At 36.7% G+C, this 15492-nt stretch overlaps 1 protein-coding gene and 1 pseudogene across 1 annotated transcript; both read left to right on the top strand.

Moving 5' to 3' along the window:
• The window catches only part of LOC109184526, a 28136-nt pseudogene extending 26226 nt beyond the window's left edge, over positions 1-1910 (top strand).
• Positions 1911-11723: 9813 nt separating this feature from the next.
• On the top strand, positions 11724-15260 carry LOC109184527 (G-type lectin S-receptor-like serine/threonine-protein kinase At4g27290). Its single transcript, XM_019334539.1, has 7 exons — positions 11724-13266; positions 13408-13545; positions 13628-13785; positions 13889-14099; positions 14194-14431; positions 14560-14710; positions 14809-15260. Exons 1-7 carry the CDS (start codon positions 11988-11990, stop codon positions 15109-15111), a joined length of 2478 nt encoding a protein of 825 aa, XP_019190084.1. The 5' UTR covers positions 11724-11987; the 3' UTR covers positions 15112-15260.
• Positions 15261-15492: the final 232 nt, after the last annotated feature.

Raw genomic sequence — 15492 nt, 5'->3', positions numbered from 1 at the left:
GTATGCAAATATCACTTCTAACTCTGCAGTGAATTGTATAAACTGGTTTGACGACTTGGTCGATTTGGCAGATAACTATGCAGCTGGTGGGTTTGGCCAAGATCTATATGTTCGTGTTCATGAATCTGAGTTAATAAGTAAGTAATATAAGGTAGCTAGGGTGTTTAATTTGTCTTTTCTTTCTACTTCGGGGTTTCAGATCAGAGGACTACTATGAAATGCAGGCCAGGGAAATGATCATTCACCACACAAGAACAAACGTCGTCTTGTTGCAATAATAGGTGTCTCAGTCTCTGCATTCTTTCTTATGACTGTTTTGGTATATATCCTCACCTGGAAATACTGTGGAAGGAAAGGTATGCAGTTAACTCCTCTCAAGTATCAAGTGATTGAGCTTAAGGTCATTTTGGTTCACTTCAACTTATGTTCATTTCCAGGTTGGGTTTGTAGAAGGCCTACAGTGTCAAGTGCACCCCTTCTTGGAAAAGATGATATAGAGTTGTTACAGCTCAGGTTGCGAAGAATAATTGATGCTACAAACAACTTCGATGAAGTGAACAAACTTAGAGAGGGCGGTTTTGGCCCTGTTTATAAGGTGACCATTTCATGATTTTTTTGTTTAGTTTGGAACAGAAGGTTATAGTGTTGATATTATTCTTCAGGGATTTTTATCAGAATTTGGGATGGTAGCCATCAAGAGACTATCCAAGCAATCATCTCAAGGTCTGAAGGAGTTCATGAATGAGCTAAAGCTAATTGCAAAACTACAACATACAAATCTTGTGCGCCTGTTGGGTTGCTGCATTGAGGAAGAAGAAAAAATATTGATCTATGAGTACATGCCCAAGAGAAGTCTAGACAAGTTCTTATTTGGTACATTTGTTATCTTTTATGTTAGTTAAATTTGGAGATTTTATTTGCTAGGAGCCTTAGCTTGAATCACAAATTTAAAATTCCATTAACGAAGTCATTGTATTTCTCTCAGATGCATTTGAAAAAGAAAATTTAGATTGGAACACACGCTTTCAAATAATAGAGGGAGTTGCTCAAGGAATTCTTTATCTTCACAAGTACTCTAGATTGAAAGTCATTCACCGGGACTTAAAAGCAAGCAATATTTTACTTGATGAAGCAATGAAACCCAAAATATCAGATTTTGGGATGGCAAGAATTTTTGGGATTGACCAAACTCAGGCGAAAACAAATCATGTGGTTGGAACATAGTAAGTTTAGTTGGAACCACTCTAGTTCAATATTTGACTCAATTCATAACTTGATCATATCATTTGTTTATATTTCTATAACTAATATATTTTCCTTTTTGCTTAGTGGTTATATTCCACCGGAATATGTATTGCATGGTCAATTTTCTGAAAAGTCAGATATATACAGTTTTGGAGTGCTGCTATTGGAAATTGTTAGTGGCCAAAAGAATTCTAATTTTTTTGAGACTCAACTTTCTGTCACCCTCCTAGGATGGGTATGAATTTTCAATAACTTCATGATTTGGATATATATATATATATATATATATATATATATATATAGATATAGACAAGAAATATATGATATGGTTTCTTTTATTTTTGTTTGTATTAGGCATGGAAAAACTGGAAAGATGGAAAACCACTTGAATTTATTGATATATCTATAAAGGAATTTGTGACTCTCTCAAGGTGATAAGATGTATCGAGGTTGGACTTCTATGCGTCCAAGCAATTCCAAGAGATAGACCAACAATGTCTGATGTAGTTCGAATGTTGAGCAATGACCCTGGAACACCAATTCCAATTCCACAACTTAAAGAACCCGCATTTGTTTCTGGCAGTTCCAATTTCATCGTTTATACTTCTCATCATAATTCTAAAAATGAGATTACAGTAAGTATTATCGATCCTCGATAAAGGATTTGTCACAAATTTTTATGCCCATGTCAGCTATTATACTTGTTTGTTATAGGTTTATGTCTGGTGTTATAGTCAAATATTTCATGTGGCTGCTAAGCACATTGTGATTTGTTGGCATCTGTAACACCCCCGTTTTCTAACACTAGAGCCTAGATAGATTACAAACTTACACAGCGGAATAAATACTAAACGGGAAATGCTACCGACGTAGCCACCCATTCTTGAATGACTACCAGGCTAAACTACTAAGATCCCAACTTAATGAATATTAAACAATAACGTTTAGGTAGGCCCAAACTTCTATTCATTAAACAACCCACAACTCAACAAAAGATTAACCTAAAGTTTCGTAATCATTCACTACACAAAGCAATCTAAAAGGGTTAACTTCATTGATATCTATCCAAGTCTATAAACATAAGAAAAAAGGGTCACATCATAATAACATATTTCCAACATCAAAAGATTACTAAACTAAGGTCAGACTAAAGAAGAAAACTATCAAGATAAAGCCTCTATCGTGCTCTCGTCATGCATCAAACCAAACCTGAAAAGGGTTATCACGAAAACAAGGAAAAGTAACTCATTAGCATAAAATGCTAAGTATAACTCACTCAACCCTGTAAAATAGATATAGGTTTGGAAAATAGTAGTTTTGATGTTTGCACATATCAACACACATAGGATCAAAGAGGATCACGCAAGTATAGATATAGGTAATGCCACATATTTACATATCTAAGTATATATAACAAAGATATAACTCAACTCACACTCATGCTTAGACAAATAATAAATATTCACAAAACACAACTTATGCAAAGATCAATTTAAAGAGGATGAAATAAGGGTAGAGTGCTTGAAAAGCAATAAGAGTAGAAATAGATGCAATACTGTCTTTAAATCTCCATCATGAGTAAAACTGAGGGGTTAGATAATAATTGCATTTCAATGGTAATCATAAGCAAAGGAATAATAAAGGTAAGATAACCTTTAAAAATATAAGTAGATATCGATCGATTCATATAGATACTCTCACACTCAAGAAAATATCATTTTCTTTAATAATATAACAATACTGGAGGTAACATAATCATTCTCATAAATCACATTTGTATCAATGATCTCATGGATCATAACTATCATCAATCTCATCTGAATCATCATAATGGTGGGGAGGTAGGAACTTCACCATGCGTGAATAAACCTAATCCGGGCTCAGCAAATATCGACCGACCTAATCTCATCTCGCCCACAAAATATATATCTTTGGAATCATGACAGTACCTTTAGTGTGCACACCCCCTACTGGGATTCCAAGCCCAGCGAGTAGTATTTAAGCCCTAGTAGCCCAGATTTTTCGACCAAGCTTTTTTATACATTAACTGTCCATGATTTTTCGACCGGACCCACATTCATCATTTTTCTTCCGAAGGAACATGAGGTCCAACAGGACCTCCAAAAATATACTTTTCCTCACAAGTGAATAAATAGGGGTAGCATGTCATTCTAAAACACTTTCCATACATAATGCTTATTTTTTAAAATAAGATATAGATATAGTATTCGAAAATAGGGATAGGGATAGGTGATGAAAATATAGGTTGCATTTGATAGAATATATATATAGTAAATCATGTATTCATGCAATACCATAGCTATAAACTTTTGAAAAGGGGAGAAATAATTTATATAAGGGTATGCTTTTAAAACAATGGATACTTTTCGACATTTTAATAAAGATTTAGAAATATTTGAGTACTAAAGTAGAAATGACCAAACATTTGAATGAATGCTCGTACACTTGAAATGTATGAAATATTTATAAATCATGATCATAGACTTTCATAAGACATCTTTAAGCCATAACATACCATCAATGGACTCATCAAATAATAACTTACACTCATGTAATCATTCTCAACACATTTTAATAATCATACTTGAATCACACTTGATAAAAATGAATCATGCTTTATTTCTTTGAAAATGGTTTGCAAACAATCACGTTTAATATTTTTGGCACGAACACGTCAAGTGTGATTAATATTGTTTTAATGTTTTTTTTGAGTATTTCATATTTGGTTTGAGTATTTTTAATTTTTAATATTGTTTTAATGTTTTAATTGTCAAGTGTGAGTATTTCATGTTTTTTTTTTTTTTGAAAATCATTGTTTTGATGTTATGACTTATGAATTATCATTAATTCATTTATTTGGATGTGTTATTTGATTAAATGTTGAAAACAACCTTATTAAATTTGTCAAACTGCAAGTCTACCACTGTTTTTTTGGCGCCCGCCTAGCGCCGCCTAGATTCCGCCTAGGCGCCGCCTAGACCGCCTAAGCGCTAGGCGCTGTCCGGGCGCCCGACTAGCGCCTAACACCTACTGCAACCATGGTTATACCTCAAACTTTTCAACTTCAAGAATTATTCCATCTCTATCATCAAAGTAGGTCTTCTCTTCCACCATTTTCTAAGGCTCCAAACCAAACAATACAGACATACACACATATCCTCAATGAGAGGAGCTAGGAGAAGGAAAATAAAGAAGGAAGAAGAAAGAGTGAAGGAAGCTTACTGCCAAGATGAAATCTATAGGCTGGGTTGGTCTCTTGAAAGCTCAGGAGAAAGATGGAGAAGAGGCAAAGCTGAGTTAGTGTTGTATTTATAGGGTGCACGAAACACTAGGGGATTTGATGCTGAAATGAACGACTAGGAGGGGTAGAAGGGGAATTTCACGGGTTAAAATCTCGGGCTATAATTTTGTATCAAAAGTTGGGTTAAGTTCCGATAAAAATATAACCTAATGAATATAAATTTACCTACCAGATTCACAGGTTCCTCTCAGATTGAATTTTGGGTCAAAATTTTGACACATAAATATATCCCTAAAATAGGGCTTTTAAAATCATAAATAAATATATGAATATTTTGTATAAAATTATTTTGGAATAATGAGTTTAAAATATTTTATTCGAGTTATTTCCATTTTTGGTCCTAGACTTATATGGGCGTGGACAGTTTTCATCCTCCATAATAAAAATTACCAATTAATAGCCACACTTATTGGTCGTTGGACACTTTTGGTCATCCGTCTTGAAATCTGTCAATTGACCGTCTAATTGAAGGGAAAAGTTGTCTTTTTATGTTGTCTTCTTCTAATCTTAGACGAAGCTGTACTCAATCCTGGACACCCGACAAGCTCTGCCAATCTGGAGACCACCGCGAGAACCATATGTTTGCTCCAGCCACCATCGCTTGATTTCTCGCCAAAATTCTTTTGCAATCATCTTCGGAAGAGCATCGAATCAGGATTGTGTTTGCATTTAGGGATCCAATTTGTATTTCCCCCAAAATGCAAAGACTCGCACGGAACTCTGCCCTAATTGATGCTGAACTCTACAAGCTTGTCAAGGTTGATGATTGCTTTTGGAGCCTGGAGGACCAAAAATCCATCTCCGTGCTCCTAACCAAGAGTGATCAAATGGAATAGTGGAAATTTTTGGTGAAGGGTGAGCCTGAAATTGATACCCAGAAGGTAGAACCAGAAAGCAGCAGACTATCAGATCTAGACCCTGAGACAAGGTCAACAGTGGAAAAAATGATGTTTGATCAGCGGCAGAAATCCATGGGTCTCCCTACAAGTGACGAAGTGCAGAAACAAGATATCTTGAAGAAATTCATGGCTGAGAACTCAGAAATGGACTTTTCGAAGGCCAAGTTTAGCTGAGTGCAAGTGTGCTTATGTTGGTTTTGGTGGTAGTGCCTAGCAGTATAGATCTGTGTTTTTCTTTTGGCTAAAACCATTTTTCCTTCACTGTGGATATGTTTTTCCTTGGAGTTTTGTAGTGCATATGCTCAATTTGTTTCTTGACATTTCATCCAATGGGAATTTTGAACTGCTGCTATGTTAGCGGAATTATACTGCAGGTCGATTTCTCCCAAATCGCCCTACTACAGCCAACTTCCTCTCGATTTCAGCGTTCAAATTCTACTCCACCTCTGTAAACTTGACTACCACTCTAGATTCGACCCTCTCCTCACGATCGCAAATCGGAGGAATATCGCAACCAGTCTGAGCAAATTTCTCTGAACATCCCCCAATTGGAGACGCATTATGGCCAATTTCACTGGAAAACCTTCAATCAACCGCTTCTGATTAATGAACGCACCTCGGTTTTCAGATCGGAGATTCGCGCCTGCTCGCTCTCGCAACTCAAACGCGATTTCTGGAAAGAGAATACAGTCTGGCAGTTGATCACTCAATAGATCGTCAATTTGATGCATCGAGTATCAATCTGGCCTCATGCAAGCATCCTAGATGAATCTGCCATTTTTCCAATTTCTGGCAAGTCAACCGCCGCCGAAAAGTTGACCGTCTAGGATGGGAAGAAGACAACATAAAAAGACAACTTTACCCTTCAATTAGACAGTCAACTGACGGATTTCAAGACGGAGGACCAAAAGTGTCCAACGACCAATATGTGTGGCTATTAATTGGTAATTTTTATTATGGAGGATGAAAACTGTCCACGCCCCTATAAGTCTAGGACCAAAAATGGAAATAACTCTATTTTATTCTAACACCCATTTGGAAAATATTGTAGGAATAAAAATAATTTTATTTTGAAATTTGATAAAATAGGAGTTTTGGAAGAAAAATATTTTTCGGTCTCACAGCATCGCTCTAGTCCTTCCAAACGAAAAGTAAAAGGTTCGAGTCTCATCCCAATCAAAATTGTTGACAAATCATGTTATTGAGCATATACTAAATTTTCAGAGGTGCCGAATATTATTCTCAAGGAGCGGTCTAAAAGCTAGTTCTAATTAACAAATTTGTTTGCGAAGTTCATAGGAGCAAGCAATTGAGTAAGCACGAAACATGTCGATTGTACTATTTAAAAGCTAGTTCTAACAAATTTGTTTGAGAAGTTCATAGGAGCAATCAATTACAAGTAATGAACAATAGAAGTAACAAGCAATAGATAAAGAAGGGGATTTGGACTAGGCCAACCCTTGCGGAGATGCTATGGGTGTCTTAGGATTGGGGGGTTATGCAAAGAATTAGCAAGATGTAACAAATATGCCATGTGATTCTCATGGCCATTGAAGTACCAATTACTAATGAATTTCATTCTCATGGCAATTTAGTCTTAATTGGAGCATTTGTTGAACACGTAGCATACAAGTCTTCTTCTAATCTCATTTTTTTCAAAGCAAATTTGGAATTCTTACTAGGGTGGCTATAGTGATGTCCTATTTTCACAACAATTATATCACAAATGAAAATGCCAACTATTATATAGTATGATGACAGTATAATGATACCTGCATGGGCAGCTCAACTGGTCATAAAGGTGAAAAGTTGAAAGAATGATCAGGGATCGAGTCTCACCAGCGGCAGGTCTAGCCTCTATGGTTCATGTTCAGTTAAATTATCATGATTTACATTTGGACTTTGGTTCATGATATATTAATTACATGTACGTAATTTATTAGTTACAAGACATAATATATTGTAGAATAATACAAATAAACAAGAAGAAGAGGAAAAACTAATATATTTTGTCTTAAAATAAAAATAAATACAAATAAGAAAACAAAGAGACACATGGGAAACCCAAGATAATATAGATGATTAATATCATCAAATATCTCAACACCCCCCTCAAGTTGGAGCATGCGGATACCCCCCTCAAGTTGGAGCATGCGGATCTGAAATGCCCAACTTGCGAAGAAGAAATTAAAATTGCCTTTGCCCAAGAGCCTTTGTGAAGATGTCAGCTAATTGCGAATTGGTAGGAATTTAGGAAGGGAAGATCAAACTATCTTTAATTGCATCGCGAACAAAATGACAATCCACTTCAATGTGTTTTGTCCGTTCATGAAAGACTAGATTCTTTGCAATATGAAGGGTTGACTGACTGTCACAAAATAACTTTATGGTTTTGGGATGATGAACCCCCAGACTTAACAACAAGCACTTTAACCATTTGAGTTCACAAGTAACGGCTACCATGGATATGTATTCTGCTTATGCAGAAGAACGAGAAATAGTAGTTTGTTTCTTTGTTTTCCACGAGATTGGAGAATGGCCAAGAAAAACCAACCAACCCGTAAGCGATCGCCGAGTAATAAGACATGCGGCCCAATCTGAATCACACCATCCCTGTAGCGTTAGATCAGTATCTGCTCGTAGGAGAATCCCTTGACCTAGTGTACCTTTCAAATAACGGACAACTCTCAAAGCTGCCTCCCAGTGCTCATCATGTGGTTCTTGCATGAATTGAGACAACACATGAACAGAGTATGCGAGAGCTGGTCGAGTTACGGCTAAGTAGATAAGTCTTGCAACTAGACGCCGATAAGCTGCAGGATTAGAGAAAATTGGGCCACTAGCTAGGACGAGTTTGTGCTTTTGCTCAATAGGAACACTAACCAGTTTGGCCCCCAACAATCCTGCTTCAGAAATAATATCAAGAGTATATTTCCTTTGACACAAAAATAGTCCAGAAGCGCTACGAGCAACCTCAATACCCAGAAAGTACTTTAGAGTGTCGAGATCTTTCATATGAAAACAATCGCTGAGATAAGCCTTAAATGTCTTAAGAGCAGCAGAATCATTCCCAGAAATGATGAAATCATCGACATAAACAAGTACATTTATCTGAATTCCACTCCGAGTAAAGGTGAATAAGGAGTAGTCGGAATAGGATTGTAAGAAACCATACCCTTTCAAGGCCGTAACAAGTTTTGCAAACCAGCACCTCAGTGCCTGCTTTAATCCATACAAGGACTTGCGCAATCGACATACTAATTTAGGATCGGATGCCTCAAAGCCCGGGGGAAGCTTCATATACACCTCTTCATTTAGATTACCGTGCAGAAAAGCATTGTGCACATCCATCTGATGTAGTTCTCAATTTTTAGATGCTGCAATGGCAAGAAGTGCACGAACAGTAGTCATTTTGGCAACAGGAACAAAAGTTTCTGTGTAATCGATGCCTTCTTTCTGATGATTACCAAGAGCCACTAATCTTGATTTGAGTCTTTCAATCGACCCATTTGAGTTATATTTGATTCGATACACCCAATGACTCCCGAGGGCCCGGATTTCATTTGTCATAGATTCTTTTAAACCGGTATGTGTCATTGCCTCCTTAAAAGATTTTGGTTCTTTTTCAGAAAGAATTGCTGCGAGAAAAGTTCTGTATGGTAGAGAACAATTGTCACAATTTATATAATGTGCTAAAGGATAGGGAGTACCTGAGGGTGACTATGGAGACGGTGTGACGGAGGATGGACTTTTAGCAACAGTAGAATTAATAACATAGCCGCGCAACCACACTGGAGGAACTTTATTTCTCATACCCCGACCCATCTCAACATTCGGATCCTGGTTATTTGGAGCAAGAGTACTAGTGTGTTGTTTAGATTGTGAGCTGAATTCGGGTATGGAGTTTGACTCTGGTTGAGAGGTTGGCTCGGGTGTGGAGCTTGGCTCAAGTTGAGGGTTTGGCTTGTTTGTGGAGCTGGGCTCGGCTTCTTCAACAATTACAGAAAAATCTTCATGAACAAATTTTTCATGAGGATTGGTAGTCGTATCTGTGAGGGGAAATGGAAAAACATCCTCAAAAAATTTCACATCGCGGGAAACAAAAAATTCTTTGGTGTCAAGATCAAACAGCTTCCAACCCTTTTTCCCAAATGGATATCCCACAAAGATGCACTTTCGACTCTTGCTAGCAAATTTATCTCCTTTTGCTTTTTGATTGTGGGCAAAGCAAAGACACCCAAAAACACGAATTGTGTTGTAAGATGGAGGACTACCAAAAAGAATTTCATAAGGAGTTTTGTTACCAAGCAACGGTGTTGGTGTCCAATTTATAAGATGTGTGGCCGCAAGAACACATTCTCCCCAAAAATAAATTGGCAAATTGGCTTGGAATCTCAAAGCTCTCGCTACATTGAGAATATGTTTATGTTTCCGCTCAACCCTACCATTTTGTTGAGGAGTTCCCACACAGGAAGTTTGAAATAGAATTCCAGTATCAGAAAAAAAATCACGCAAGCAATTGAATTCAGTACCGTTGTCACTCTGAACGACTTTGATTGATTGAGAGAATTGTCTATCAATCATAGCCACAAAACACAAGAACATTTAAAAAACCTCAGTTTTATCCATCATCAAATAAATCCAAACTGCTCGCAAATAATCATCTATTATAGTCAAGAAATAGCGTGCACCACAAGAGGATTGATGTTTCCAAGGACCCCACAAATCACAATGTATTTTCTCAAATATTCGAGATGTTCTGTTATTACTCAAAGGAAACTTATCTCTAGGTTGCTTAGCACGAAAACAAACCTCACAAGCTTTATTAAAACTTCCCACAACAGTGCCAACAGACGGAAGTAGTTTTACCACTTTTTCAGATGGATGACCCATTCGATGATGCCAAAGATTGACTGAACTTGTCACACCATTTACTGTAGGATGTTGCACTGAATCGATTCCCTTGAAGTAGTAAAGTACATCCCATCTAACACCCGTTCCAATCAGTTCCCCTGATTGGTCCTGTATAGCACACATATAAGAGTTAAAGTGGACATTGCTATGCATAGCATCATTTAACTGAGAAACAGAAATAAGATTGCAACTTAAAGACGGAACATAAAGGACATGATAAAGAACAATTTTGTTTGTTAATCGAATCGAGCCTTCTCGAGTTGCAACCACTGTTTTTCCGTTGGGTAAACCAACAGGGCAATGAAATATATCTTTTGCATCAGTCATTCGAGTGGAATCACCAGTAACGTGACGAGAAGCCCCTATGTCAATTATCCACAACCGTGGATCAAATTTACCATTCAATTGATCATCAAAAATCTCTGTACCACTAATCAGCCCTGTTAATGCCTGCGGCTGCTCGTCGTCAGCCATTGATGAGTTTATGCGCAGGTATAAACCTTGGCGACTGATACCATGTAGAATATTACAAATAAACAAGAAGAAGAGGAAAAACTAATATAGTGTGTCTTGTGTCAACTTCAATACAATCACTTGTATATATAGTGCTAACAAGATGATGAAAAATAAATACAAATGAGAAAACAAAGAGACACATGGAAAACAAAGAGACACATGGGAAACCCAAGAGACATATGAAAAACCCAAGAGACACATGACTATTAATATAGATGATTAATATCATCAAATATCTCAACATATATGCATATTATACTTGTAATAGACTTATAATTTATTAACGGAATGCACTAAAAAAAAAAAAAGGACAAGAAATATGAAGACGAAGACGATGACAAACCTATCCAAAAGCGAAATAATAAAACTTCAAGTAATTTCAACCAAAAGTAGTATCTAATACTTAATACCATATCAATTGCAATAAGTATTTAGATACTTATTTTTTAAAAAGTGTAAATTAAATATTAATTTTAATGCCAACTATAATGAACTTCTTTTATATAATATTATATTGATAAATTTTGAATTACTTATTTAAATATAAATATTTGACATTAAACCAGTGTGCAATGTAGGTGAAAAGCTAGTTTATCAATAAGAGTAGTTTATACATCTTGCTATACTTAAAACTTAAAATAACACAATACATTTATACTTTTAAATGTCATTATTTTACAAGCAATAAGCTAATAGTAAACAATTAATTTACAAAATAATTTTCTTATAGTCAACTAATACAACAATTGATCAAATCAGCGACACAAACAACTATCAGCTACCCCGCTAAACCAATCAGTTATGCCAAACAGTACACCACCATAGAATTTTAGGTAGACCACTTAATTCGATATATTCTACTAATTGCCACGAAGTTACGTTTCCCCTTTTGCGCCAATGATTCAATTCATGCAACCAGTGAACCACAGAATATACACACCTAGAAAGTAAACACCATCTACATCAACTTCTGCTGAAATCCTGAATCATTGAAAATTCAGATAGTCAATAGACTTGCGTCTAGGATCATCTTGCCTATCATCTCTTTTTTCTATTTACAGCTAGCTGCGGCTGTTGCGTAGGAAAGCTCAATGGGATGGGTTTGTTGCATTTCGTATGTTTTGTTAGCCGCCTTTCTGTGTTTTTTCTGCAATCTTGGATTGAGCTCCGACAGTCTCAGACCCGGCGAATGGGTTACTCGAAACCGGACCTTAGTCTCCGCCGGCGGGAACTTCGCGTTAGGATTCTTCCGCCCCGGAAACTCTTCTTCTTCCTTTCTCGGGATATGGTACACCACCACCAACAACACTGTGATCTGGGTCGCTAACAGAGAATCTCCTCTGCCTCAAGATTCTGAAGCCGTTTTCACACTCGGGTATGATGGGAATTTGCAGCTTTTGTACGGCGGCGGAGGAACTATTATATGGTCAACCAATATCTCAGGCGGCAGCAGCGGATCCACGGCCGCCCAACTGCAAGATACGGGAGATCTTGTTGTGAAGCAGGGTGAGAGCACCGTTTGGGAAAGCTTCGATGGCGACAGCGACACGTTAATGGCGGGGATGAGGCTAAAAGTAAACAAGAAAACCGGAAAACGGAACGTCATAAGATGTTGGAGTAGCAGTGATGATCCCCGGCCAGGGAAATTCTCGTGGGGAGTGGATCCTAAAGGATCTCCGCAGATGTTCATTTGGAAAGGAGATTTTCCTTATTATAGAATCCCCTTATTACAACAAGGGTTTACTTACAGTAGTGCTTACACTCCCCCAGAAGGATATGGATATTTTTCTTATGGTAAAGAAAATGATGAAGAATATTTCAGCTATGGATATGATGACACCTCAATTCAAGCAAGGGTCATCTTGACTCCAGACGGGCATATTCAGTTACTATTAAGGCAAAATCCAAGTGAGAAATGGTCGATAGCGGTTCAGGCGCCAGCCAATGAGTGTGAATTGTATGCAAGCTGTGGTTCATTTGGAAGCTGTGACAGATACGATTCGCTCTCAGTTTGCAGTTGCTTGAAAGGGTTTAAACCAAAATCACTGAAAGATTGGGATAAGGGCAACTATGATGGAGGGTGTGAGAGGAACATAGCGTTGGGATGTGGAGAAGATGATACATTCATGAGGCTGCCGATGATGAAATGGCCTGACCATTCATCTTCACTGGGATATATGACATTTAAGGATTGTGAAATGGTGTGTTCTAGGAACTGCTCCTGCACCGCTTTTGGGTATGCAAATATCACTTCTTACTCTGCAGTAAATTGTATAACCTGGTTTGGCGATTTAGTTGATTTGGCACATCACAATACATCTGGAGGTTTCGGCCAAGATCTTTATGTTCGTGTTTATGCGTCTGAGCTAAGTAAGTAATATAGGGCCGGTGCTTATTGTCATTTCATTCTACTTCTGAGTTACGTTTCAGAGGACTGCTATGAAATGCAGGGGTGGGGTATGGTGTTAATTTCATTACTTTTATGATATAATGTTAATTAATATAATGCAGATGGAAGCAGTGGAAATTATGATTCACCTCACAGAAACAATCGTCGTCTTGTTGCAATAATAGTTACCTCAGTCTCTTCATTCTTTCTTCTTACTGTTTTGGTGTATATCCTCACCTGGAAATACTGTGGAAGGAAAGGTATGTATACAGTTAACTAACTCCTAGCTATCAAGTATCAAATGGTTATTTTGGTTCACAACTTAATTATGTTCATTTCCAGGTTGGGTTTCTAAAAGGGCTCCTGTGTCAACTGCACCCCTTCTAGGAGAAGATCATATAGAGTTGCTACAGCTTAGTTTGCTGAGAATAATTGATGCTACAAACAACTTCGACGAAGCAAATAAACTTGGAGAGGGTGGTTTTGGCCCTGTATATAAGGTCACCATTTAATGATAATTGTTTCACATTCTTGTATGTACACAATGATTTTTCATTATATCGGAGTAAGATCAGAGTTTATAGTCTTGTTATTTTTCGTCAGGGATTTTTATCAGAATTTGGGATGGTAGCCATCAAGAGACTATCCAAGCAATCATCTCAAGGTTTGAAGGAGTTCATGAATGAACTGAAACTAATTGCAAAACTACAGCATACAAATCTTGTGCGCCTATTGGGTTGCTGCATTGAGGGTGAAGAAAAAATATTAATCTACGAGTACCTGCCCAAGAGAAGTCTAGACAAGTTCTTATTTGGTACATTTGTTATCTTTTCTATGGATTAAATTTCAAGGTTTCATTTTCATGGATCCTTGAAATTTCATTAACAAAGTTTCTATGTTTCTCTCAGATGCAATTGAGAAAGATAATTTAGATTGGAATACACGTATTCAAATAATAGAAGGAGTTGCGCAAGGAATTCTTTATCTTCACAAGTACTCTAGACTGAAAGTCATTCACCGGGACTTAAAAGCAAGTAATATTTTACTTGATGAAGCAATGAAACCTAAAATATCAGATTTCGGAATGGCAAGAATTTTTGAGATTGACCAAACTCAGGCGAAAACAAATCATGTGGTTGGAACATAGTAAGTTTAGTTAGAATCCACTCTAAATTAGCAAATTAGTCAATTGATAACTTTACAGGTACATAATATATGTCATGTTTAGTTATGCAAATATTTCTAGAGCTAATATATCTTCATTTTTTACTTAGTGGTTACATTCCGCCGGAATATGTATTGCATGGTCAATTTTCTGAGAAATCAGATGTATTCAGTTTTGGAGTGCTGTTATTGGAAATTGTTAGTGGCCAGAAGAATTCTAATTTTTTTCGGACTCAACTTTCTCTCACTCTCCTAGGATGGGTAGGCATTTTTAATAACTTCATGACTTTGGATTTATAAATTATATGTTTATCCAAAGAAATAGATGTTATGATTTATTTTATTTTTTATTTTATTAGGCATGGAAAAACTGGAAAGAGAAACAACCACTTGAATTTGTTGATCTAGCGATAAAGGAATCATGTGACTCTCTCAAGGTCATAAGGTGTATCGAGGTTGGACTTCTATGCGTCCAAGCAATTCCAACGGATAGACCGATAATGTCTGATGTAGTTCAAATGTTGAGCAATGACCATTCAACACCAATTTCACAACTCAAAGAACCTGCATTTGTTTCTAGCCAATCCAATTTCATTGTTTGTACTTCTCATCCTAATTCTAAAAATGAGATTACAATAAGTAGTATTCTCGATCCTCGATAAAGTATTTGTCATTTTTTGTAAAAATTCTATGCCATTGTCAGCTCTTATACAACTCTTTCGCCTAGATGTAATATCTTCGTTTCACTTTGTTTCAAGTCTTTTGTGAACTTTACATCTTATTGAATCGTTAACTCTATTGAATTGTAAAACTGCTTTCTTTCAATTGAAGTTCTCTTATGTTCAGTTAAGTCTATCGAACAATTACATATGTTGTTTTGGTGTAAGATTTTGATGTCATCATCAGGAGATCAGGGGATATGCAGTCACAATATGTGATCTGATAACTATTTTTTTTACACCGAACCAGTTTTGTATTTCCTGTCAAAATTTGTTAAAAATTGTTGCCTATGTTCAAAATACATCAAAATCATCCATAATATG

Source organism: Ipomoea nil, unplaced genomic scaffold, assembly GCF_001879475.1.
Source record: "Ipomoea nil cultivar Tokyo-kokei standard unplaced genomic scaffold, Asagao_1.1 scaffold1262, whole genome shotgun sequence".
Lineage (NCBI taxonomy): Eukaryota > Viridiplantae > Streptophyta > Magnoliopsida > Solanales > Convolvulaceae > Ipomoea > Ipomoea nil.
Note: the sequence above shows the minus strand (reverse complement) of the source record. Positions and strands in the feature narration are given on the sequence as shown.

Excerpts from the sequence above, each read along its gene's own strand:
- LOC109184527 (XM_019334539.1), top strand. The coding sequence starts at position 11,988 with ATGGGATGGGTTTGTTGCATTTCGTATGTTTTGTTAGCCGCCTTTCTG. Across the intron at positions 14,100-14,193 it reads TCTAGACAAGTTCTTATTTG|ATGCAATTGAGAAAGATAAT; the intron begins GTACATTTGTTA and ends TGTTTCTCTCAG. Across the intron at positions 14,711-14,808 it reads CTCTCACTCTCCTAGGATGG|GCATGGAAAAACTGGAAAGA; the intron begins GTAGGCATTTTT and ends TTATTTTATTAG.